Source organism: Cebidichthys violaceus, unplaced genomic scaffold, assembly GCF_023349555.1.
Source record: "Cebidichthys violaceus isolate CVI_PGR_0920_01 unplaced genomic scaffold, fCebVio1.0.p SCAF_17, whole genome shotgun sequence".
Classification (NCBI taxonomy): Eukaryota; Metazoa; Chordata; class Actinopteri; order Perciformes; family Stichaeidae; genus Cebidichthys; species Cebidichthys violaceus.
Genome location: NW_027176340.1, coordinates 13,200,256 through 13,224,312, shown reverse-complemented (window position 1 = coordinate 13,224,312; position 24,057 = coordinate 13,200,256). Strand labels below are relative to the sequence as shown.

At 40.2% G+C, this 24,057-nt stretch overlaps 1 protein-coding gene across 1 annotated transcript in view; it reads right to left on the bottom strand.

Moving 5' to 3' along the window:
• cntn2 (contactin 2) overlaps positions 1–24,057 on the bottom strand; it is an 84,034-nt gene that overhangs the window by 27,844 nt on the left and 32,133 nt on the right. Inside the window, exons 2-12 of the mRNA XM_068712648.1 lie at positions 23,788–23,953; positions 17,374–17,515; positions 16,824–16,999; positions 16,554–16,649; positions 16,063–16,275; positions 15,195–15,297; positions 14,809–14,990; positions 13,391–13,527; positions 12,104–12,233; positions 11,005–11,155; positions 7,190–7,317 (exon numbers count right to left, since the gene is read on the bottom strand). Coding sequence (XP_068568749.1) covers positions 7,190–7,317; positions 11,005–11,155; positions 12,104–12,233; positions 13,391–13,527; positions 14,809–14,990; positions 15,195–15,297; positions 16,063–16,275; positions 16,554–16,649; positions 16,824–16,999; positions 17,374–17,515; positions 23,788–23,848 — 1,519 coding nt within the window. The 5' untranslated portion in view covers positions 23,849–23,953. The remainder of the gene's footprint in view (positions 1–7,189; positions 7,318–11,004; positions 11,156–12,103; positions 12,234–13,390; positions 13,528–14,808; positions 14,991–15,194; positions 15,298–16,062; positions 16,276–16,553; positions 16,650–16,823; positions 17,000–17,373; positions 17,516–23,787; positions 23,954–24,057) is intronic.

The following is a 24,057-nucleotide window of genomic DNA, read 5'->3' as shown; positions in this document are numbered from 1 at the left end:
TTCATACTTGTATTTTGGGTTTCTAATCACAACTGTTTAATGCCAAGTACGTTACACATACAAGGAATTTTGCTAGGTGAATGGTGCATAACAATAAACACAGTGCAATAGTATAAGACATCATTTAAAAATAGAATAATATGAAAATGCACACTAAAATATGGTGAACAAACAAATAAGAGTATGTTAAAACAAGTATAATATTTAAGTATCAGTAAAAAATTGTCCTGGGGATGTACGTGTCTGTGTCAGTGGGGGTCTTTATTGATGAACCCGACTGCAGAAGAGAAGAAACTGTTCATGTGACGTGAGGCCTTGGTCCTGATGGACCTCAGCCTCCTGCCAGATGGAAAGGGCACGAACAGTTTGCGTCTAGGGTGAGAGGGGTCGGCTACAATCTTTTTTGCTCGCTTCAGAGTCCTGGAGGCGAACAAATCGTAGAGCGACGGCAGATTGCAGCCGATCACCCTCTCAGCATAACGAATGATACGAGATACCAGACGCTGATGGGGGAACAGAGGATGGACTCAACGATGGCAGCATAGAAGTGCACCATCATTGTCTTTGGCAGGTTGAACTTCTTCAGCTGCCTCAGCAAGTACATCCTCTGCTAGATCATGTATCCATGTTTTAATGCTCTAAAAACTCTTTATTTTTCTCATACTGTTTGAACATACGTGTACCGCACCGTTTCAACACATTTCAGTGGATTTTACAAGCTGATGTCAATAACATACACCGCAAATAAACCGGAACACATTTAGAATGTGCACGTTTAAAAATGAAATGGTTTATGTATTGTAAAGCTGTGACATCACAACTGTTCAGAAATCCTGACGCTCATTTAAAGAAACATTTTGTAAAAAAACAGCTGTGTGGTTATGTCTCGGTGAATTGAGCGTTTTGATACTTTTACAGTGTTTATATGAAAAAGAAAAGTGACCGCACCATCCGGTCGTCAATAACATTTGCCATCACTGTTTCGTTTATGTTCTAAATGGATCAATTGAAGACATCTTTCTAAAGAGGTGTGATCGTTGTTGAATTGTACAACACTGAGTTTGTCCCTGTACTCATTTTCTGTGTGTTAATAAAAACATCCGCCATAGCATAAGCGCAGTAGGATTCTTTTCGTAAGCCCTTATAAATTCTCCACAGCTTTGTCTCTTTGACTGCAGCCCATGTAGTTAGTAACATCCTTGGGTACATCCCAAGTCTCTTAATTGCATCCCCGTTTCCCTCACTTGGGTCCTTTCCTTGCGTCTTAGTCCCTCCCACCAGGGATGCATAGAGGAAACCATGCGAGGAGAGAGGAACGAGGAACGAGGAAATATGTTTTAAGAGACATGAGACGTCCTTTCCTCAGTTGCGTCACGTCAAGCAATGTTTGTTTCTGATGACGGCGGCCGCTGATCACAGCTGATCAGCTGTTAATCGGCTTTAACAGCTGGAGAGACTTTTGAGAAGTTTGTGTCTGTTCACATGATCACTGTACTTAATAATAGTAACAGAGATGGGCAAAAATACATCAAAATGTATTTTGATACAAAATACAAAATACCCCTCAAATAAATGTATTAAAATAAAATACAAAATACTGGTGCCAGAAAATGTAACAAAATACAATACATGTATTTTGTATTTAAAATACAGGAAATACTTTTCCTGGATTTTCCGTTTTCTCACAATTTGGTATAGCAGAGCAGGTTTAGGCTATATAATGTACACAAAGCTCTGGTGAACCCCATAAAAAGGAAGAACAGTCACAGAATGTCAGTGTAACTAAGCAAAGCTATTAAAAGACAACAACTTGATTGATTATGTATATATATATATATATATATATATATATATATATATATATATTTATTTGTATTAATGGGACTTAACAGCCCATAAACTGTGGCTTTGTATCAACAAGAAAATATTCATCACATATGAATAGCATCACACAGTAGGCCTATGTATACTATAAAAGCAAAATATAGAATTAAAACCAGTTGTACACAGGTAAAGAGCCTAAATAAATGACTGTACTGAGACATGTTGTCCACCTGGCCAACTGTAGAATGTATGAAATAATAAAACTAAGAATACTTTCATAATATGCTTTTTAAACAAAATAAATTGGATATTTAATGTTTTTTTAGTTTTTTTTAACAAATGGACATCTACTGTCATAGCCTGGCTAACTGTGAACTATATTATCAGCCAGTAATTGATATGGCATTATGACATTCACATTGAGAAGATACAGCATCACTTGTAATACAGTGCAAGTTTAGATGGTCAGACGTCTCTTGATAAGGTTATCATGAACATACAAGCTCCCAATCTCCCTCTTCCTATAGCTAGCTACTCGACTGATAAGCTAACTTGCTAAACACTGGCTATGCACTAGCCTAGACAGCATGCTAGCGTCATTAGCATGTTAGCATCGATCGCTAGCTTGATATTATAACCATCACCATGTATATACAATAGGCTATGTAGCCAGACCCAGAGATAAATTATACATCAAGCTAGTTGACATCTGTCACACTCAGATAAAATATTGACCTTGACAGACAATCTGTTGAACTTGATGATCTGAAGACTGAACTCGTGAACTGTTTTTTGATTCGTGGAGAAAGTATTTTGAGTATTTTAAATACAAAATTACTCCACTCTAAAGTATTTTGTTACAAATTACATTTGATTTTTTATTGGCCCTATCAAATATAAATGACAAAATACTCAAAAGTAATTGAAATACGTATTTCAAATACAAGTAATAGAAATACTGCCCATCTCTGAATAGTAACTAATAACTAATAAAGACACACAGGTAATAAAGACACCCCCCCACTTTCATCCAAGAAGGCAGCATGTCAGTCCATGTCCATGTCAGTGCTCAGTGTTGTCTGTTTTTTTTTGTTTTTTGTTTTAACTTTTCATGCTGAAGTGAGGCGAAGTATATGCATAGTGCCTTTGCAAACTTTATTCCTGGGGACTGTGGGGTTGTCTGTTTCCTGGATCATCTAATTGGGATACATTGCTCCAATCCCCGGAGGATCTCTCTCTTTTCTGGTCTAAAGGGCTTACTGCACCATCAACTGCCTGGTGTCTCCACCTGACCACCTCGCCTCATCTCTTCACCTTAAGCCGCTTCAACTCCTCTGCCCGCGGCTTGCTGCGGGTGCGCGTGCACACGCGCATACACTTCTCTCTGGTTAGAGACAATGCCGTTTCTCGTGGCGCTACTTTGTGCGTTGTTTGTGTGGGATTTGGGAGCAAGCGAACGTATCCGGGTGAGTACATCAAAACAACGTGTACTGCCCGTCGGACATTGCTAATGGAGGCACTTGCTTCATGGATGTAGTACAATCCGTACAAACCCCGAAGCAGTTGGCACGTGATAAACTTTTCAAGGAGTATGCTCAGAGACCTACCCCGCCTCCAAAGCCTTCTGGCTTTAAATAACTACGTTGCGTGTTGTAAGAGGACTAGTTCGGACTTCAGATATGAAATGTCAAAGGAATCGCCATGTAATGTTTCTAAACAGAGGTGGTTGATTGTCTTATTATTGCTTATATCGGGTAATGTGCAACCCAACCCTGGCCCTGAGCTGCAGTGTATTCAGATGCCAGCTGATTTCATATCCTTGCCCGGTCTACATATTTACATATTTAAATGTGCGAAGCTTGTTACCAAAAATGATTAGAATATGGGTCAAATCAATAGATGCCGACATCATTGTCATATCCGAAACTTGGCTGACAAAATCAGTTATTGATGATGACATCAACATGGATGGTTACAATGTTTATCGTGCTGACAGGGCAAAGAAAGGTGGCGGAGTTGCCTGCTATGTGAAATCAAAATTTCTTGTCAAGGTGGTTCTGTCTAATTCAATTTGCAAGCATTTAGAATTTTTGGCAGTGGATGTTGCAATTTCTAAGGGCCTTTGTATGACCGTTGTTGGGTGTTATAGACCTCCATCCGCTTCAAACGAGGCATTACAGTCACTGATACACCTTCTATCCAGACTAAATTATTGTGAAATTGTTTTAGCTGGAGATCTTAACTGGGACTGGCTTAAGCCTGTGTCTAATGATTTTAAATCTTTTTGAGATTCTGTCAATCTTACCCAGTTAATAAATTCACCCACTCGTCCAAATCTTAAGTGCTCTGAGAAGTCCACATTAATTGACTTGATTTTAACTAATGTTCCTCATAAATTCAGAGCTGTGGGTGTTTTCTGTAATGACCTAAGTGATCATTGTGTTGTTGCTGCAAACAGGAACACTAAGGTCCCTAAATTAAAGCCACGTATCATTTATAAGAGGAATCTTAAACATTTTAATGAACAAGGGTTTTATCATGATTTGTTTAATTTTAATTGGAGGAGGATAGAGCCAATCCCTGATGTGGAAACAGCCTGGTCTTTTTTTAATGACGGTTTTACACAAATCATAAATACACACGCCCCTTTCAGGAGATACAGAGTACAGGGACGTGATAATCCCTGGTTCTCCTCTGATCTAGCAGACAGTATTCATGAGCGAAACCTGGCTTGGGCTAAGGCAAGAACAACAGGTTCTGCCACCGACTGTCTTGTGTTTAGGCAACTAAGAAACAAATGTTCCTCTTTTATCAAGAAAGCAAAATCTGAATATTATTTGTCTGTTACTGCTGAAAATTTAAATGATCCAAGGAGATTTTGGAAAACTATAAAATCCCTCTCTGTGAGCAAGAACTCACAAGCTTTACCTGCTTTTATTATGAAGGATTCTGTTGCTGTTCATTTCAAAATGGAGATACTGAATTGTTTTAACAAACACTTCATATCTTCTGGCTCTCTGTTTGACTCTTGTTGTCCAAGGTCTGTGAAACCCTGTACTGGTGTTCCAGTTTATACTGGTCAGCCTTTTAATTTTACCCCATTTTCTGTGCAGGAAGTTCATAAAGCCCTAAAAAGCTTAGATCACAGGAAATCTTCAGGGCCTGATTGTATAGACCCTTACTTTTTGAAATTGGCTGCTGATTTTGTTGCAGAGCCACTTGCATATCTTTTTAATCTGAAAATAAAAAATAACAAAATACCAATGAAATGGAAATCTGCCTTTGTTCACCCACTGTTTAAAGGTGGTGACCCAGCTAGTTTAAATAACTATAGGCCAATATCTAATTTATCTGTACTTGCTAAAATTCTTGAAGCTCTTGTGAGCAAACAACTTAAGGAGTTCTTATACACCAATGCCATTTTATTTATCTATAAAGGTGTGCCACAAGGCTCTGTATTAGGTCCACTTTTATTTACTGTTTATATAAATAATCTGGGCCAAAATGTGGTGGACGCTAACTTTCACTTTTATGCTGATGACACTGTGATATATTGCAACTCTTGTGCAGGCAATTGATCTCTTGCAAAATGCTTTTAATGTTGTTCAAAATACCCTTTGTCAACTGAAACTGGTTCTAAATACAGATAAGACAAAACTTATGTTGTTTTCAAACTGTTGGAGTTGGCCACAGAATATCCCTTCGGTGGTCACTCTTGAAGGAAGTGAAATAGAGGTTGTTTAGTCTTATAAATATCTGGGTATTTTGATTGACGACTCCTTCACTTTTCAGCCACATGTGCAGTACCTGGTGAAAAAGTTGAGGTTAAAACTGGGTTTTTATTTTCGAAATAAGCTGTGCTTTTCAACTAATGTTAAAAAGCGACTAGTTGCTGCTACTTTTTTACCTGTGTTGGACTATGGTGATCTTCTTTATATGCATGCCTCTGCTAACTGTTTTTGTATGGTGGACACAGCTTACCATGGTTCACTGGGGTTCATTACCAATTGTAAAGTTCTGACTCACCACTGTGAGTTATACTCTCGGGTAGGATGGCCTGCTTTGGCCACCCGTAGGCTCTGTCATTGGTACACCTTCATTTATAAGGCAATCCTTGGTCTGCTCCAAAAACTACCTGTGTGTCTTCATCATGCAGAAATGTGTCAGACAATACTCCTTGCGTTCTCAGGACTTCTTTATGCTCACTGTCCCAAATGCCAGAACGGAAATGGGCAAAAGGGCTTTTGCGTACTCTGCACCCTCATTGTGGAATATGTTGCAGAATGATTTAAAACTCAAAGAACTGATATCACTTACTGCTTTTAAATCTAAAATGAAAGAAATACAGGCAGGTTCCCAAAAATGTAAATGTTTTTTAAGTTAACTTGGATTCGTCATTGTCTCTTAACTTTTAGTTTCTTTTAACTTGTCTTGTTCTGTATTTTCTGTCTATAACTATGTGTTTCTGATGTTTCTGCCTGTCTTGGCCAGGTCTCGTTTGAAAAAGAGATTTTTAATCTCAATGGGACTTTCCTGGTTAAATAAAGGTTTAAATAAATAAAAAAAGTCATCACTGTAGAGGTGTTTTCTCTCTGTAGTCTGTTACCTCTTTAACAAACTGTGTCCTGTTTATGAGCGCAGGATCGATTTCTACCGGCAGAATGCGTCTGTATGTTTTGAAATTCAGATTGTGACGTCATTATTAATTAACCCAGAATATGATTATGGTTTCTCTTGAATACTGGAATTAATGTATTAGGCTCAATGTTTAAGGTTACATTTAAATATTAAAACTCATCAAACCCTCAGGAATGATCAGCCTCATGTGACTGAATGAAATGAATAAATAAGACCTTTGGGACGGCCGTCAATATGGCGGTGCAGAACAACTTCCGGTTCAAACGAGGAGCGAGGAAAAGACAATTAAGAGACTTGGGATGTACCCCTGGCATCATGCATGCTGGCTCACTGTCATGGCTTTCTGGGACTCTTGGTGGAACTGAGCTATCGTTAACAAAAATGTGTTTCACCTGCTGTTTTATGCAATGACAAGTCAAAATGTCTGCTGAGAAAATGGTCCGTTAGAAAGGAAATCCCCAACTGGTTTAGGTGTGACGGATAGCAAAGCGTTTCAAGTAGTCTGACATTTAAAGGGGCAACTCCAGTGGTAGAGTATGAGGATATGACAGACTGCCAACAGCCAATGAGAGTCCAGTTTATGTAATAAAAAAAAAGGCCTGGGTGGAGCAGTCACAGCAGACCGATGTTTCAAGCTTTAGTTTGTTGCTTTGTTGCAGTTTTAAAGATCACACGGCTAGTACTGACACTTGATGGTTTGCTTCAGTGTGTGTGTGTGTGTGTTTACCTCTGACAGACAGGTGTCCAGTGCTATTGGCTTTGCCCAGGTAGTTCTCAGCAAAACAGGTGTATTTCCCTTCGTCTGCCCTGCTGATGTTGTGGATCCACAGGATGCCGTCTGGAGTTACGGTGACTCTGTCAAGACAGGAGCATGCGGAGGGTAAAGAGCACCCAGCTGGCTGACTTCAGTACTTAAGTGCCAACTCAAGGTACAATACTGGGATCAACTCTCATGTAATCCGATACGATGTCACAAACTATTTATTCAAGGGTAATCACAGAACATGGACATCATAGGCCTCACAAAGATAGTGTTTGTACAGGTGTTCCTGTTATTGCGTCCACCTCCTGTATGCCAGCTCTCACTCTCTATGTGGTGTAGCATTGTTGAAGAAATAAGTGTAACGAAGCACAGTGTCAAGGTTACTCCGATCGTCTGCATGCTTTAACCGTTCCAGTTGCATCCTGCTGCACATTCCTGTGATTCCCCACTCAGAAAGGTGAATGATCAGCTTCATCCACAAACCCACTGCTCTAAGCTTTAGACTGCTGCTGCACAAGTCATAAGTTTAGCTTAAAGGAACATTCTGTTGTTTTTTTTTAAAACTTAGATCTGAGATTTTCTGCAATATTCTCATTCCAGTCATTTTATTCTCCGAACTAATTTATTAAATCTGGTGGTGTGGTGAAGCCACTAGTAACAGCTTTACGTGTGTTCGGAACAAGTCCACTGTTTAATTATCGTTATAAAGTTGTTTTTGTAAATGTTCTATTAGAGCTTTTTCACTTTTGACCTGAAGGACTGTACTCACTTAGAGCAGCAATATTAATATGTAAATACAGATACATATGTGTAGTTGATACTTGGATATGCATGGCAGGGAGTGGAGTATGTTACCGGTCAGCAACCTCTGGGTCTGAAAATCAAAGCCAATGCTTCATGTCTTAAAGCTGCATTCTCTCTAATGTCCATCAGGGGGCGATTCCTCTGGTTGTATAGAAGTCTATGAGAAAATGACTCTACTTTTCTCTTGATTTATTACCTCAGTAAACATTGTAAACATGATTTTATGGTCTCAATCTCTAGTTTCAAGTCTTCAATACAGCATGATGTTCATTTAGTAAATGATGCTCCATTTAGAGTATAAGATGATGTATACCATTCTGTGTGTTAATATGAGGTGGACAAAGGAGTGGAAAACCTTTCTAATGCAAGACTTTAACTCTCTATCGTGTGTTTAGCCTGAACCCTCAGAATAAATATGACAAACACCTACACTCAGGTGGTTTCAGACTTCTCAGAATGTGTGTGACAGAATCTGATGAAATCAATGGTAATTCAACCTTCGATACGAACAGAACGCACTGAACTGTGGGAAGTCGCTTTTGATCTCACCTCTGTGTGATCGCACTTACTGTAGGTGCTTTTCTACATCTTCCTACAGCTGACATGAGTTACAGGTTGATTGGTATAATGAGCTGCATCTGTCAGACTGTGCAGTGATAATGACCGGCTTCAGGGTCCCACCTGAGCTGGAGAGCCATCTGCATTAAAACAAGTGCTACTGCAACTGTAGGAACTGCTTTAAGAGACTTTTTCATGCAACCCTGCTTTTTGGTGAGGGAGTCGTCACACACACGCAGACATATTTGATTTCGTAGCAGATTACATAAATGGTGAAGTACAATCTACAGATTAGAGCTAAATACTTTGTGTGAAACTGATTTAAAGGTTTAAAGTCGATCAACAGGAAGCTTGGCTGAGTAAGTTAGATAATGTTTTTTGGCTTCATAAAGAGCTTCTACAAAACACAAAAAACTAAATAATGTGCAACATTTCAAAGAAATCCATTGATGGAAATCTGTGGCCTCTTTATGCAAAATGTGCTATTATTGGTTTTGTACTGGTAGATCACACTTAATAAGTTGAACACTCCATTATTATAATGGCTGATAATGATCATATATAGTTCATGAGCCGCAGAATTTCTGTTTCTGGGCAACATCAAGCTAAAAAGGAAGGGGTTCACATGTCAGAGTTTGCATTTTTAAATTCGGGAAATAGAGGAATTTACAGGAAAACAAACTGTATGGCACATGATGAATTTCAGTTGAGTTTTGAGATTTGAGTTGTCAAAGGGGGATCAGGTTACAAATACAAAGTAAAACCTGCTATAAAATGAAAACGTCTAAGGTTAACCCTATGGAGCAGTGGATTGAGCAGTGCCCATCACCAGAAAAGAATCCAGCTGCTTCTTGACATGCAGCGCTACACAAAGAGGAGATTCGACAATGAACGCATGCAGGAACAGGAAGGCAGAGGATAAACACCAACACTTCACCAACTCCAAAAACCAAATAAAGGTGAGCCTAGTGTAAGCAGTTATTAGAGTCCTCCTACTGATGCTGGACAGGTTCTCAGTGGTTGCACAATAAATGGAAAAAATACAAATAATGTATAAAAAGAGCCAAATAATGAAATCAATATAATGGGATGACAAAACATGCTAGCTGCTAGTGTACATTCCATAGCTACTGCCACGGTATATGCAGGCAGCCAGCCCAGACAGGACTATTTTGTTGTGAACTTTATCATTTATTAATACAAATTTGGATTTGGAATGTGTCTATAATTTCATATTAGTTGATGGCCTGTTTTATAAAAGTAATAGCTCACTTCAGACCGGGATATGTTGTAATTATATCACAACTGAGGGAATTGTCGTCATACCACGGCCTGTCAGGAGCTATTGAGCAAAACACACTCACTGTACTACTAACCACGTTTTTGTCTTCAGAACTATTGTTTATTGTTCTAATTGTGAGCAAGAGTAAAAGTAAAGAACAATGGCCGAATCCCAATGTCCCCCCTTACGGACTCACAGACTTTGAGGCGCGCTCCCGCGAAGTCCGTGAGGGTTTAGTTCTGTCCCGCTGTTAGATCGTCAAGTGTTTGAGGGCTCTCTGGCAGACATTTTGAGCCCTTTATGAACCCTTTCCGTAAATCAGCATAGGATGCTGACTTAGCCTAAGGGAATTACCCACAAATCATTGCAATGTGACGTTAAACATGGGGTAACCAGTGGATGCATGGAGACGTTAAAAAAAAAGGTAAACAAAGAGGACGGCTCACGTGTGTTCAGCCTGTCGTATTAAAATTACTCAGAAACATTAAGGGTTAAAGATGGAACAAAACATAAACATGAAATCAGACATTTATATATGTATTCATCAAATATTTGATTTTGTCATCGAAGATGCTTTGACAAAAACGAGAAAATAGATTATATGAAATGACCTCATCTTGTGAGGAAAGAGCCTGAAGACATTCAAATCAGGGAGCACAACGTATAAAATAAATACCACACTCAACCACTCACCAGGTGACGTCAGTAAGTCCTTGAGGGTTCAGGGTTTGAGGCTTTAGGGGGGACATTGGGATTGGGCCAATGTCTGATGTGGTGTGTTATATATAAAACACAGGTCTCCTACAGTATATGATAGACTGTACAGCAGTCTGCATCTAACCATCCAGTTTCCTGTACCGAATGCATATCCAGCTATCCAGTTAATTTAATGCTGTATGTTACGCTGAGCCTCATAGTTTTTATCTTTCATGTTTAACCTATATTGTGTGATTTTTTTTTTTTTCAACTACTTGAACTCTGAAATCAGAGCCCAAGTCTTCCTCAGGTGAATACCCACAGGAAGGACATGAGAGGTATAAGTAATGCAAAATAACCAGTATTAGTTTTACGGGGTTTCGAAACGTGACACGAACGCACCGGGCTGCGTATGAACATCAGGTTGACTCAGTATTACCTGCTGCTGTTCATGAGCAGCTCCGTCCCACGGCTCCAGAACAGACTGGGCTTCGGAGCAGCTCGAGGGCGACACTCGATCATCACCTGCCCCCCTCTCGCTGCTGGAATCAGTCTCCTTACTGGGTTCAACCTGAAGTCTGGAGCCTGAACTGGAAGGACAGGTGGCAGGAAAACAGCGCAGAGTAGAAAACAAGCAGGTTGATGGATGGGATGCAGAAGGGAAGAGTATGGGAGATTTTAACTTGAGGCTAGAGAATGGTACAGTATTAAATCGTATTAAACTTAAATTTGCATAAATACAAGTAAAATTTGCAACCAACCAACAAAAACCTGGTCTAAAGTCAATGGCTAGGTATGTTCCTGCTGTTTATTAGTAAAATGCGCCTACATAGACGGGTTCACAACACGCGTACACTCTGCTTGTTACACACACTTAACACACACACACCTGTCCCTTCCTACCCTTCTCAATATACCACGGCAACATAAATTCAGCCCACAGCCCCCCCAATGGAAAGTAAAGTGAGTGCACTCCTGATCAGTAAACACAATATGAAACTCATCAACATGAAACAAGTCTAGGGCTGAACCGAATGGTTCATAACATTGACATTCAAACGCTAAATCAACATTTTAATGCCGCATAGTTTTTCTTTTTGCATTTCTGTAACACTATTGGTAGATTTAGATTACAGATTACAGTTGTGGCTGCGCAGGATTCTTTCCAACTCCTGTGATCCAAACAATTCCAATAACTCTAAAACAGCATTGAGAAGTCCAAAAGTTTTCAGTGCAAAGAACAGCTTGCTTCTCTAATCTGTCATTTGACTCAATACAACCCTTTGCACAGTGCATCTTTCTTCGAGGCCAGATTAACTAGTTAACACCGTTTGACAAGCAACAGTGGATTTTGACACGCCCTAAATGCACTATAGACCATGCTCTACAGATTGTTTAAATAGGGCTCTTCATGTTCTTTACTGATACAGCTCTCAATGTTTCATTTAAGATTTGAAAAGGTACATATTTACAAAAACAGTATTTTGAATGCAGTTTCAAATGACGGAAACTAAAGACAGTCCTCCTTATACGTCTACCTTGGACTCTGAGCTCAGCAGTGGAGTAGACGGTGCCATGTTTGTTTTCAGCAACACACTGGTACATCCCAGAATCCTCCAGGGCCAGATTACCGATCTTAAGACGAGCTCCGTTCACCTCTACCCGGTCCTGTGGGGTCGAAGAAGAGAGAGAAGAGGAAGTGAATTATGGGATATGTAAGCTGTGAAACAAAGCATACATACATATTTTTTGAAGTCGTTTACTGTCTCTTTGTGGTCGTTGTTTTTTTTTGGTATTTATCTTTTGTCTGTGGTTGCTTTGCCTATCTTTGTAGTCTTTTTGTGTCTTTTTGTATTTGTTTTGCGTGTCTTTGTAGTTGTTTGGTCCTTTTGTAGTCTTTTCGTGTTTCTTTGCAGTTGTTTTGCGTCTCTTTGTAGTCGTTTTGTGTCGCGATAACGTCCCTAAATGTGTCACAGCCCTCATTAAGATAAATAAATATGCAAATTAAAAATCTAAAAATAAAATCCATTTCCGTGTCAGCAATAGAAGTCAAGTTACCGGCAAGTAAATACATAATTTATATGTAGTCATTCATTACATTTATACTCATTGTGTAGTATTTTACAACTTTGAGCTGTGTTTTAGCAGTGTGTACGCCAATCTAAACCATAACAAACAATCTAGAACAAATGAGACCAAAGAGGCTCTCCATTTAATCATAGTAATGATTTCCTTCTAACACTGCAGGTTAGGATGAGAAATGGTAAATTAAATTATTTCTTCTACTTTATTGGTCAAAAGGACGATCAGAACATTTGGCATCAGCACAGCTCGGTCCCACCTCACAGCAGGAAAAACTTTATCCGTCCTGTTCCTTCTACTGTAATGAAAGATTGATTTCCTGTGTCCCCTCTAGTTTTATAAAACATGGCAGCAAATGTGACCCTTTCTGTGTTTCATGTATTCTCTAAATCAAAGAAAATGGACTTTCTCTGGGTGGAAGAAATGAAGCTCTAGAGTCAGTTCAGTCAGGAAGACTATACTCTTGCATGAATAAGCCCGTAGTTGATTTCTGATGCATCTGCCAATCACTCCTCACTCATGCTCACTCATTATTTCCTTGTTATTGTTTGGGGCTGTCAATCCTGATATCAGCTGTTTAGATCAGGTGGTCTCTTCTATCCAATAGCACAACGACACAATGATATTGTTGGCCTAAAACATCAGTGCTACAGTAGAAGGAGTATTTTAGCATCTTTGTGTGTGGAGGTATACAGAGCAGTGAGACAGCATACTGCTCTATATACCTATGTTATCTATGTTACCTGTGTGCTGAGCGGCTGTCCATTGCGTAGCCAGCGTATAGAGGGTCGGGGTTTACCGGCAGCAATGCAACTCCAGAGAAGCTCTGAGCTGATCTCCACCTCTGAGTCACTCATCACCTGCAACCACTCGGGCTGAGCTAGATGTTTGGAGGAGAGAGAGATAAGGGAAATGTAACATAGATAAAACTGAGACAGTAAATGGCATACAATGAAAAGAAATGCATTAAGGAAATGCACTACAGGCGCAGTACAACAAGACCTTTTGTCCCATTCCGACATGAAATACATGACATTGCTGGTATGTTAAAGTGATGGCTTTTACATTGATGTTCCTTATGGCTTCATTTAGACATTTACTGACGGGGCTGAGCTAAAAAGTTATGATGGCGAGGAAGAGGAGTGTTCTGTTCTCTCACAGGCTGCATCACTGATGGATTTTAAAACATATTCTGCCCTTGAAGCCTTGAGTGTGAAGGACAAACAGTGAACACTACTGCTACATTTTCACATCAGTTTAACCATTGAACTACCTGATTGTCAATTCTGCTGCCTGCTTTAGAATATCTTCAGAGCACAAGGACGTTCAGTTGGGACTCGTTTAATTCTTATCTGCTCACACGCTGCATTTTAAGAGTTTTTCATCCGCACAAGCTGGATATTCATTTATTCATCTAGGCAGTCTGCACGAATGAACATTTAAAGACATTTAAAGACATTTGGTCAGATCAATATTGTAAGAGGCTTTTTGAACCTCTTTTGGCTGGTCACACTGCAAGGGAAAAATAAGTCTTATAGACTGAGCTGATATGAGAAGATCGATCTCTTTCAGAGTGTTTCATAGTTAATTGAACTGATATTGTGCATAAGAGACAATGATTTAGATAATTACTCTTTGCATCAATCCCAGAAGGTGAAAAAAGCCATTTTAGTCGCTCTCTCTCTGCATGTTTTACCTTGGGCTGCTGCTAGGACCGAGATATATTAATGTTAATTTTATGTCATTGATATAATGATAATATGATGCTATAATAATGCAAAGAGAGAACTTTTAAATCTTAAGAATATCCAGATATTGGAATTGGAAAGTGAAAAAACATATTGAATTATTCTAAATAAGTAAAACTTCAGTAAAATATAACACAACCAAAACAATAAATAAAATGGACTCTCTCTGTCCTTAATCAAATGGCATTCAACTTAGACTTGTGCTGTGTTGAATCATGTTCCTTTCAGTGACGGTTACTTTAAGAGTCTCGGTTTTTGCTGTGACTTTTAAAGTAAAAGTGACCAGGATGTTTATTCACACATAAGACCAACATGTTAAACTGGCATGAAATTGCCATCAGAACATCACTGATTAAACTGATACAGTGTGTGCTTTGCTGCAGTACCACCAGATGTTCACAGGTGTTCTGTACCTTGCACGTTGATGCGTCCCTGGTATGTGTCACTGCCCTCTGAGTTGTAGGCTTCACATTCGTAAACACCCTCGTCATCGAAGGAGAGTTCTGGCAGGATGAGGGTGGGGGCCTCGGCACTGAAGCCCGCCTTGGATGGCATCAAACCGTCCACTTTCCTCCATCGCAGTTTTGGGACTGGACTATAAGACAAAAGACAGAGGTGAAATAAAGGAAGAGTTTCAGAATGAAACAGCACACGGACTAGATGGGGATGAAGTATTTAAGAAGTTTTAGGGGACGACATAAAAGTAAGAAGTACACACAAGTTTAAAGCTGGACAAGGCACACTTTTTGATCCAAAATATTGCACTCATTTTGTAATGATTTCAGGTTGGGAGACTTACTTTCCATAGGCGAAGCACTCTAACTGGGTGGTGTGTCCGGCTAGGGCGTAGGTCTCTGCTGGGAAGCGCACTTTGATGCTTGGAGCTGATTTCCTGGGATTGGCTGAAATAAAATATAATTGTAAACATTCACGTGAAATCCCTTTCATAATGTATATCTAAATGTTACACACATACACATGCATACACACAACTATAGAGACATTTACCTTGTTAATGATGTTGGCCTGTGTTTCGTTCTGAAGCAACATACTTATACAATTACTGGCAAGATTATATTCATGATCTCTAGTGGAAGATTACTACTATTATTACTTAAGGGATCACCTCTACCCTCATGTTGCACTCTGACAGACTGCCCCGCTTAGTTCTGGTTCTGGTTCTACCGTGCCTCCCTTTACTTCAGCGGGCCTTGCAGTACGGCCTGGGTCTCCAGCAGCATGGCGTTGTTGTTGGAGACCCAGGCTGGCGGAGAAGAGGCCCGAGGCTGCCCTGCTACTATCACATTAATGCCAGTTTGTCACGTACAAGTGGTCGAGAAGTGAAGATGACATTTGGAATTGATCGTTGGACATGCAATGGGAATGGGTCAAATTGTCCACCGCTTTCATGCCAGCCCTGTCGGTGTTGCTGCCGAAGCATATTAATCAGAATTTCAATGATGCATTTTTTTTTACACGGAAGATTATTTTATAAATGATACTGAGATTTGGAAATGGTTTATTTCAACCTATACCAATTATTAAAAATAGAGGAGGGGTCAGCCTCCTCCAGCTATTCCTCTGTTCTGTTTCTTAACAGTTATTCATCAGTTACACACACTTTCTGCATCATGTGGCTGCTAATAGATCAGCCATGTCCTGCATACCGTCCGGCAGCACGGTGAGCTGGTTGGCCTTGCTGAAGGTGCTCTTGGTGCTGATGTCCATGTTGATAGTGGTGAAGCAGAAGTAGTTCCCGGTGTCGTTTGGCTCTGCTTTAGCCAGGTACAAGTTCCCCGTGACCTGCGACACAAACCAGCGTCCGTCGTCCTTCTTGATGAAGTTGGGGAATTCGTTGATCAACCAGCGGTAGGACAGAGCTGCAGAGGAGACACATTCATTACGTCTTATTGCCGTCCTACCAGTACTTCGATTTCAATATGGAAATGGTCAGCAAAGTCACCCTCATCCCAAAAGAGGTTTATAATTTAAATCACTTTGATCTGTGGACCACCTATGGACCCTTATCCCACCTGTGAGCAGTGGGTTACTGACAGCTGATTCTCTCATATTTGATGTGTCTAACTGTTTTCGCTCATCTTCCAGGTGGTTTAAAATAATAAATAACTGGCGTGGAAACCTGAAGTAGAGTGGATACCTGGGTAATGTATAGGGGGCTGACAGGCCAGGAAAGCTCCGATGCCTTCATATGCTGTCTGAGGACTCCTGCTGTCCGGAGGGAAGTCATGGAGGTCTGGAGAAACAAAAGATTACTGTCACATACAGATGGTAAACAGAAGCAGCAACAGTACACAGTTGATAGTAACTAAAGCATATTAGTGTAAAGTAAATCCTATCGAACTCCTTCTGTCTCTGCCACAGTGATCAGGGAGCTCATACAGGTCGAAAGGTTAAGACTCTCACTCACAACCAAATTTGAGGTTAGCTGCTCGGCTGATGATAGTGCCACAGCGGTTGATGGCCAGACACTGATAGGAGCCTGTGTCTCGAATGGACTCGGGGCTGCTGATCACCAGGTTGCCAGCCACCAGGGTGTAGCGCAGGTCCAAACCCAACGGGACCTCTGTGCCATTCACAAGCCATCTGCAGAGAGACAGAGTGATGAGGACACAGCGAACAGGAGAAAAAAACATAACGGACCATGACAGGGTTGAAGAGGCTGAAAAGAGTTGATGACGTTGGTGGTGAAGCGAGTGTCTTTGTGTGTGGGAGATGTCAGCACATAGTCCTAGCTGCAGGACAGTAACATGCTGTTACTGCAGTCATCAATTAAACATTTCGTAAAGCCCAGGCTAAGTGAAGAACACACCTTCAGAGGTCAGGTTCTGAGGAATAAGTGGTCTCTAAAAGTGAGCACAGCTAGAGTGTTTCTCTGTGTGTGCGTGTGTGCGTGTGTGTGTGTGTGTGTGTGTGTGTGTGTGTGTGTGTGTGTGTGTGTGTGTGTGTGTGTTACCCACCTGTAGGATGCAGCTGGATTAGCTCTGGCCTGACAGCTGAGGGTCACCTTGCCTTCACTCAGGCCTTCTGGGTAGATTAAACTGCTCGGCTGGTCTTCAAACAGTGGCCCGCTGTCATGACCCGACACACACACGTCTCCCCCTGCAAACATTTTGAACAACGCACTAGTTACACACCAAACCCTATGCCAATGACATCCCAATGGTGAGGACCTACAGCTGTGTCCTGGGCAATTATATTGTGTACTCTTAGACAGTGTGTACAACATTCAGGTTGCCGGAGATTTGAATAAACAAAACTACTGAAAGGACTCATGGGTCAACAAAATAGAGTGTGTATATAGATAGATGATGCGTCTCCACTTCCTCCCACTGTACAAAAGAGGACAACTTTCGGGTCTGAAAATCAAAGCCAATGCGGAGGTGTCTTAAAGCTGCATTCTCTCTAATGTCCATCAGGGGGCGACTCCTCTGGTTGTATAGAAGTCTATGTGAAAATGACTCTACTTCTCTCTTGATTTATTACCTCAGTAAATATTGTAAACATGAGTTTATGGTCTCAATCTCTAGTTTCAAGTCTTCTTCAATACAACATGATGTTCATTTAGTAAATTATGGTCCATTTAGAGTAAAATAGACCATAAAGTGGAGTATGCTTTAGGGTGGGGCAACCTTGTGATTGACAGGTCTCTACCGCGGCGTTGTCCAATCTGGAAGTTGTCCGTGTTTTGTCTTAGAACTTTAACCCTTTCACAGTGTGTTTTCACTTCATGAAAGTTGACTGTAACATTTTGGTTGTCTGAAAATGTTCATTTGTAATTAGTTCCACCCTCTCGTGTTGAAAAAAAACAAGATGGCGTCAGACAAAAACCAAGACAGTGACGACTGAAACACCAAACTCAAGGCTTAAAAAGCAATGGGGGCTACCATCTTGCGTTTTTGACGTCACTTGGAGGCAGAGTCTGTGCAGCGGTGATTGGGGGGCGGGCATCGCAGTAGCGAGGTCCCACCCACGAACCTGCCCAAGCCAAGTGCGAGCCGAGCGCAGCCACAGCTTTTTAGCATTTGCCACCTAGCTGCTACGTTAGCACCACAGTGGTGTGCCACACTATGTGCTCCGCCACTGCTACTTTCTGTCAATCAAAACTGTCAATCATGATGTCACAACTACAATTTCATAGCATCATATGACTAATTAAAACCAAACTTATCAGAAAATGAACTACGACAGAAACCATCTTTGGGAAAATGTATTTGACTTGTGATATTTTAGTTTGGCCCACTGCAGTCAGCCATCCATCTTTATAAACTATGGTCAGGAATCATAGAATTGTGAGTACTGTTAGAACCGTTTTGAATGCACTGCAGCCCGATGTGTAAAGCTACAGACCCCCATCACTCTGTAAAGCTTTGTGACCCCAATAAGGAATAAGCTTATATTATGTAGCCTGCTTTTAAATGCAGGTCTAATGGAAAACATGCATCTTTAAGAGTGTAGTCAGATTGCGGCCTCTCTTTGAAGACAGATGCAAAGAGCATTATTGTCTGCAGCAGTAAAGCTGCCCACAGACACTGTGGGGAGACTACAGCTTAATCATTACACAATGCTTCCGCTCAGCATGAACACTGCAGCAGCTGCAAATAGCAAGAAATGTATAATGCATAACACAGAATGTAAGATTTCTTTGTTTGAAAGCAGAGCGATTGGATTGTGTGAAATAAATGAGATATTTACATTGTTGTAAAAGGTTTTTGGTGCAAAGTGAAGACTGAAATATTCTGGACATCCCTATGCCTCTGCTGAAACATCCCTTTAGTGCTATATCACAGTAGCTGGTCTCATCTGTGTGCCTTAGTACAAAATAACATTTGTGAATTGAATGAATTTCATTAGAACTTCTAATATTCTCAGAAAATAAGAGCTGAGAAAGAAGAGAGCTCCTGAGAAGTTTAAATCCAGAGTCACATTCAGTGTGGGTGACACAGTGATACATTTGAGAGTCATAACAGGGCATCTCAGAAATACTGCTGGGACCATCCAAGGCAGAGTAACAAGGGATTTCTAACCCAAGTTGTATTTCTGTTGAAGGGTGGAGGACAGGAGGGAAGGAAGAAAGTAAATCTGTCCATCACTGAGCTGTGTATCTACTGTGCACAATTACTATGACCCAGTGCATTGTGGTCTAATGATGGCAGTCCAACCAGGTACCTAACCACTGGGACTTTTTGTCACAACACTCTGAAATTCCTCCCACAATTCCCCTCAGCACAGAGGAAAACACTGGATCTTTATTTGTTCAGAATCCCCATATCCCTTTCTCAAACAACGCAGACATTCTCTCTGGGGTGTAGCCCTAAATTCAACACATGACAATTATTTATTCCAATCCATATGTAACAAGTTGTTCAACACGTTCTTGAAAAGTCTGCAAAAGAAGAGGTTGTAAACAAGCATCCAACATCTTGTTAAATGTAAATGTCTCAAGAGGGCGTGTCAAGATAACTAACTTACTGCTAAGAGAATCAATAACTCTAGCAGTGGTGGAGTGTACTATTACTCCAGTAGTGAACTAAAGTACAGTTGAGAGATACTTGTACTTTACCTGGTAATATCCACTTTATTCTACTTCTACTATTCTACTATCTATCTATCTATCTATCTATCTATCTATCTATCTATCTATCTATCTATCTATCTATCTACTTCACTACTTTTTCAATGACAGATATTGTACTCAACTACATTTAAGTTGACAGGTATAGATACTAGTTAATTTATATATTTTTTTTTTATACAAAACACATGATCAAGTGACATCCTCAACATTTCTGTCTTTCAGAGGCTGTACTTTTAAAGCTGGAGTAAAGGTACTGGTATCATCCATTGGTACCAATGTTAGCTTATCGGAATGAGGCTAAATCAGGCTAGGATAATCACGGCCTCATGAAACTTTACAACCACAAACTAGAGACCCAGAGCATTCAGAGGAGGTGTGGTTTTCCACGCTATATTGACAAGAAGGGGTTTCTGAGCAGGTTCCACAACAGAAGTGCTCACTTTCACTTTAAAAAAATTGAATTGAAAAAGTTTTAGGTACCAAATCACAACATATATTTCTCCATAGTGTTCCTCAGGGTCTTGGTGTCTTAATGAAGTATTTTGTAGAGATTTTTGATCATTCCTATCAATTCAAGTGGTGTTAAATTTAGCACCAAATGTGTCCAAAGGAATCGACCGAAAATGCAAGACTTTTTACATTGCTGTATTGCTCCTACTGTAAGTAGACAACTTCATGCAGTCAGTCGTGTTGTGTTTACAACTTGTTCTGCTGCCCCCTAGCGCCCAAACAAGTCTACTAATGCAGCTTTAAAGGTGCAGTGTTGTAGTAGGAGTCAGCATTTCACCTCTACTACTGGATTCATAAAATGTATATTTATATTTGCTGGCTGGGTTTGAGCTAACTACCGGCTGGTGGTCCGGGGATCTCATTTATGAAACAGTAGGTAGGATCAACACTAAATGTTTGCATATATTCAAAGGAGAAAATGCACATATTTGAAAATGCAGGATATTTACATAATCCTTATGTTTATGTGGGGACGGTTTGCCAGATGAGGTGAAGGTGTGTGACAGTCCCCATGGTTACTCGATGGTTACTCCTCTGCTCCAGTGAGCTATGATACTCTCATCAGATAACTGTTTACAGTTTGTCTGTGTACAGTATGCTGTATAGAGTCTATGGAATAAACCATAAATTAATAAATAACGTGTTCACTGCAGTGATTTTACTGACACTTTATGAAAACTAAGATTTCTCTGTTCTGCAGTTCTTTAACTCTAGTTGACGTTATTTCACAGATGATGATATTTTCATCAGCTGCTCCACAGCTGACCACGAGTGTCGGGAACTCGGTCTCTCCTCTGTGCTCCAGGGTGCAGACAGCGCTGATGAAATATGAAGCGAAATTTGATTTGAGGTTTTAGTTGGTTTACATCTTTTACAATAGAAATGTTCTTTTAGTTATGGATCACTTGTACAAGCACAAATAACACTGCTGGTTTGACTGTTAATGATAAAGAGAATATATAAGTGCAAAGTAATGTGTGAGAGGCATCATTATACGTGTAATGAGGCCTCTCATTGAATTTCTACAATCCGGCTTCCATTTACCACCTCACCATCTGTGTCTCCAAAATGTTCGTATGCATGGGCCACAGTTTGTTTGAATAGATCACAACGTTTGCGTGTGGAGGGGTGTACGCCACAAATGAGACCCCTGATCTTACACATCACAGCGTTCAGTAAAAGATCTGAATGCTTCTTTCACCACTGAACATCTTTACAACTCTAAAACCAGTTTAGTACAATGCATTTCATTGCTGCTTCAAACCTAATGTGGCATTCATGTCGTCACATATTAATTTGAATCCTCTGTCAACACATGTTCTTTGTTTGTCATTGTGTATGATTTGATTTACCTCAGAGGTCTGGTGGAGTGGAGCCATGTAACAGAGTGTGGCAGCACTCTACTGCTGTGTTTACAAGGCAGGTAATAAAAGCCAATGAAAAAGAACAGCATTGCTTATTCAGAAAATATGTTTCCATCAGCCTTCATAAGAGCTTTTTTTTATCCGTACACAGACTTAATCAGCCAGTGTGGATTCAATATTAAGGCATGCTTTTCTTTATTTGTTCTATTTCAAACACCACTTAGACTCAGTATGTACAGTGTTGTATAATGTGTACTGATTTTAACAGGAAGCAACAAAAAAAAATCTTTCTTCCTTCAAACATTTCACCTGGCTGTTTTCCACAGGGTCAAAACAATGTGTGTGCAGAGCGTTGTTATTCTCCATCAGGTGTGTAGCTTTGTCAATGCACACACACACACACACACACACACACACACACACGCGATAACATATCTGTGACAGAGCAGTGACTCACTTCCTTGCAAGCTTATTTTTTTATTGCACACTGTGTCACCTCAGCAGTGTAGCTTCATGATGGCTGCAGCTGCATTCTGAAGAGTACATTTTGAGGCAAGTATCGGTTCATGTTGTTCACATATTCACTCAAACAGTGTGGACAGATGAAGACTTTCCACATCTGTGTCTGTGAGCATGTACACCTGTTATTCAGTTCAACACTGTTGATGATAAACAGCATTTCTTATGTGTGTTCATACTGGCAGAGCCGGTTCATTCCAACAGAAGCTACAGCCGATCATCATCTACCTGTGCCATTCATCAAACATTAGCATCAGTTCAACACTAAGGCCCGATAGAGAAAGCGGTCTCCATGGAGACAATTGAATCTTCTTCCCGAAACAACAATCATGAAATTGAAATCCAGCCCATAAGCCCAAAATGAACCTCAACAACCACATAGAACTCGCTCTCTGAAACGGAACTGAGGGAGAGTATTATTTACTTTTTGTTTTACTTTTTGTTCAATTACTAATTCTAATTCTGTTTTGCGATCAACGTTTTTTTCCTCAACTTATCATTATAAAGTGAATGTTGATTGCACAGTGTAATGGCTGTAGAATAATGAAACCATCTGCATTTAGATTGGTTTCCTGAAAGCCTGGAATATGTATATATATATATATATATATATATATATATATATATATATATATATATATATATCTATATATATATATATATATATTCAGTTCAGTCTGCCTGAAGGATGCATACAGCACAGAGGAAGAGGACACACCTTGATGCTGAATGAAGGTAATAACATCCATGTAACATCCAGTAGTCCATGCCATGCTACAGCTTCACTCCTTCACTTCACTTCTGTCCTTACCTTTCACAATACAAGCCCTGGACATACATCACTGCTTACCAGACAGCATTTTGCTCTCTGAAAATAGCTTACAGTAGCTATCTCCAGGTAGTGGAGATGGTAATGCTAATGCTGTCTCACCGTCAGCCAATGATAGAATTTAAATTAAAAAATAAAATGATCTGATGGCTATATGCAAAGGATTCATCCGTCTACATACAAGAGTTGGTGTCATGCTGACTGGAACATGCACCATCAGGAGGTCATTTGCAGAGCAGATGCTGTAGCAATTTTCTGTCAGCCCTCATTATGTCACTCTGTTACATTAGTGTTGATGTTGACTTTCATGTGCTGTGCTATCATGCTTCGACAACGATCACAGCTCCAAAAGAGCCAGGTTATTTTGTTGCATTTTGTCAAATCAGTGTGTGGTTGAGACATATGTAGCACACAGATGGACAGATGCAAGTTGTTCATTTCCAAACTAAATCATAGACAAGTTCTAATCCTAAACAGGGACCTAAACCTTTGGCTGAAACTAAACCTAGTTCTTAAGTTATCATCAAAAACCCACGTGGACATGCATGTTTGTGTGCATTAAAGAGGAACTTACCGACAGCCTCCTTCAGGGCTACTGAGCTGAGGACCAGCAGACACAGGAAGCACTCCATCATCTGGATCCAGCTGGATTACAACAGGATCGCAAACGGATCAGGAGCAGATGGGATCAGAACCTGATCCCCTTATCTCACGGGAAAAAAGAGGCGTTCAGTCCGGGCCTGTGAAGGAAAAAGAAGATTACTTACATGACAGCTCCAGTAGCTCCATGGAGGAAGTGAGTTCATTAAGCATTGTAACAATTGTTTGTATTAAAGTTGACTTC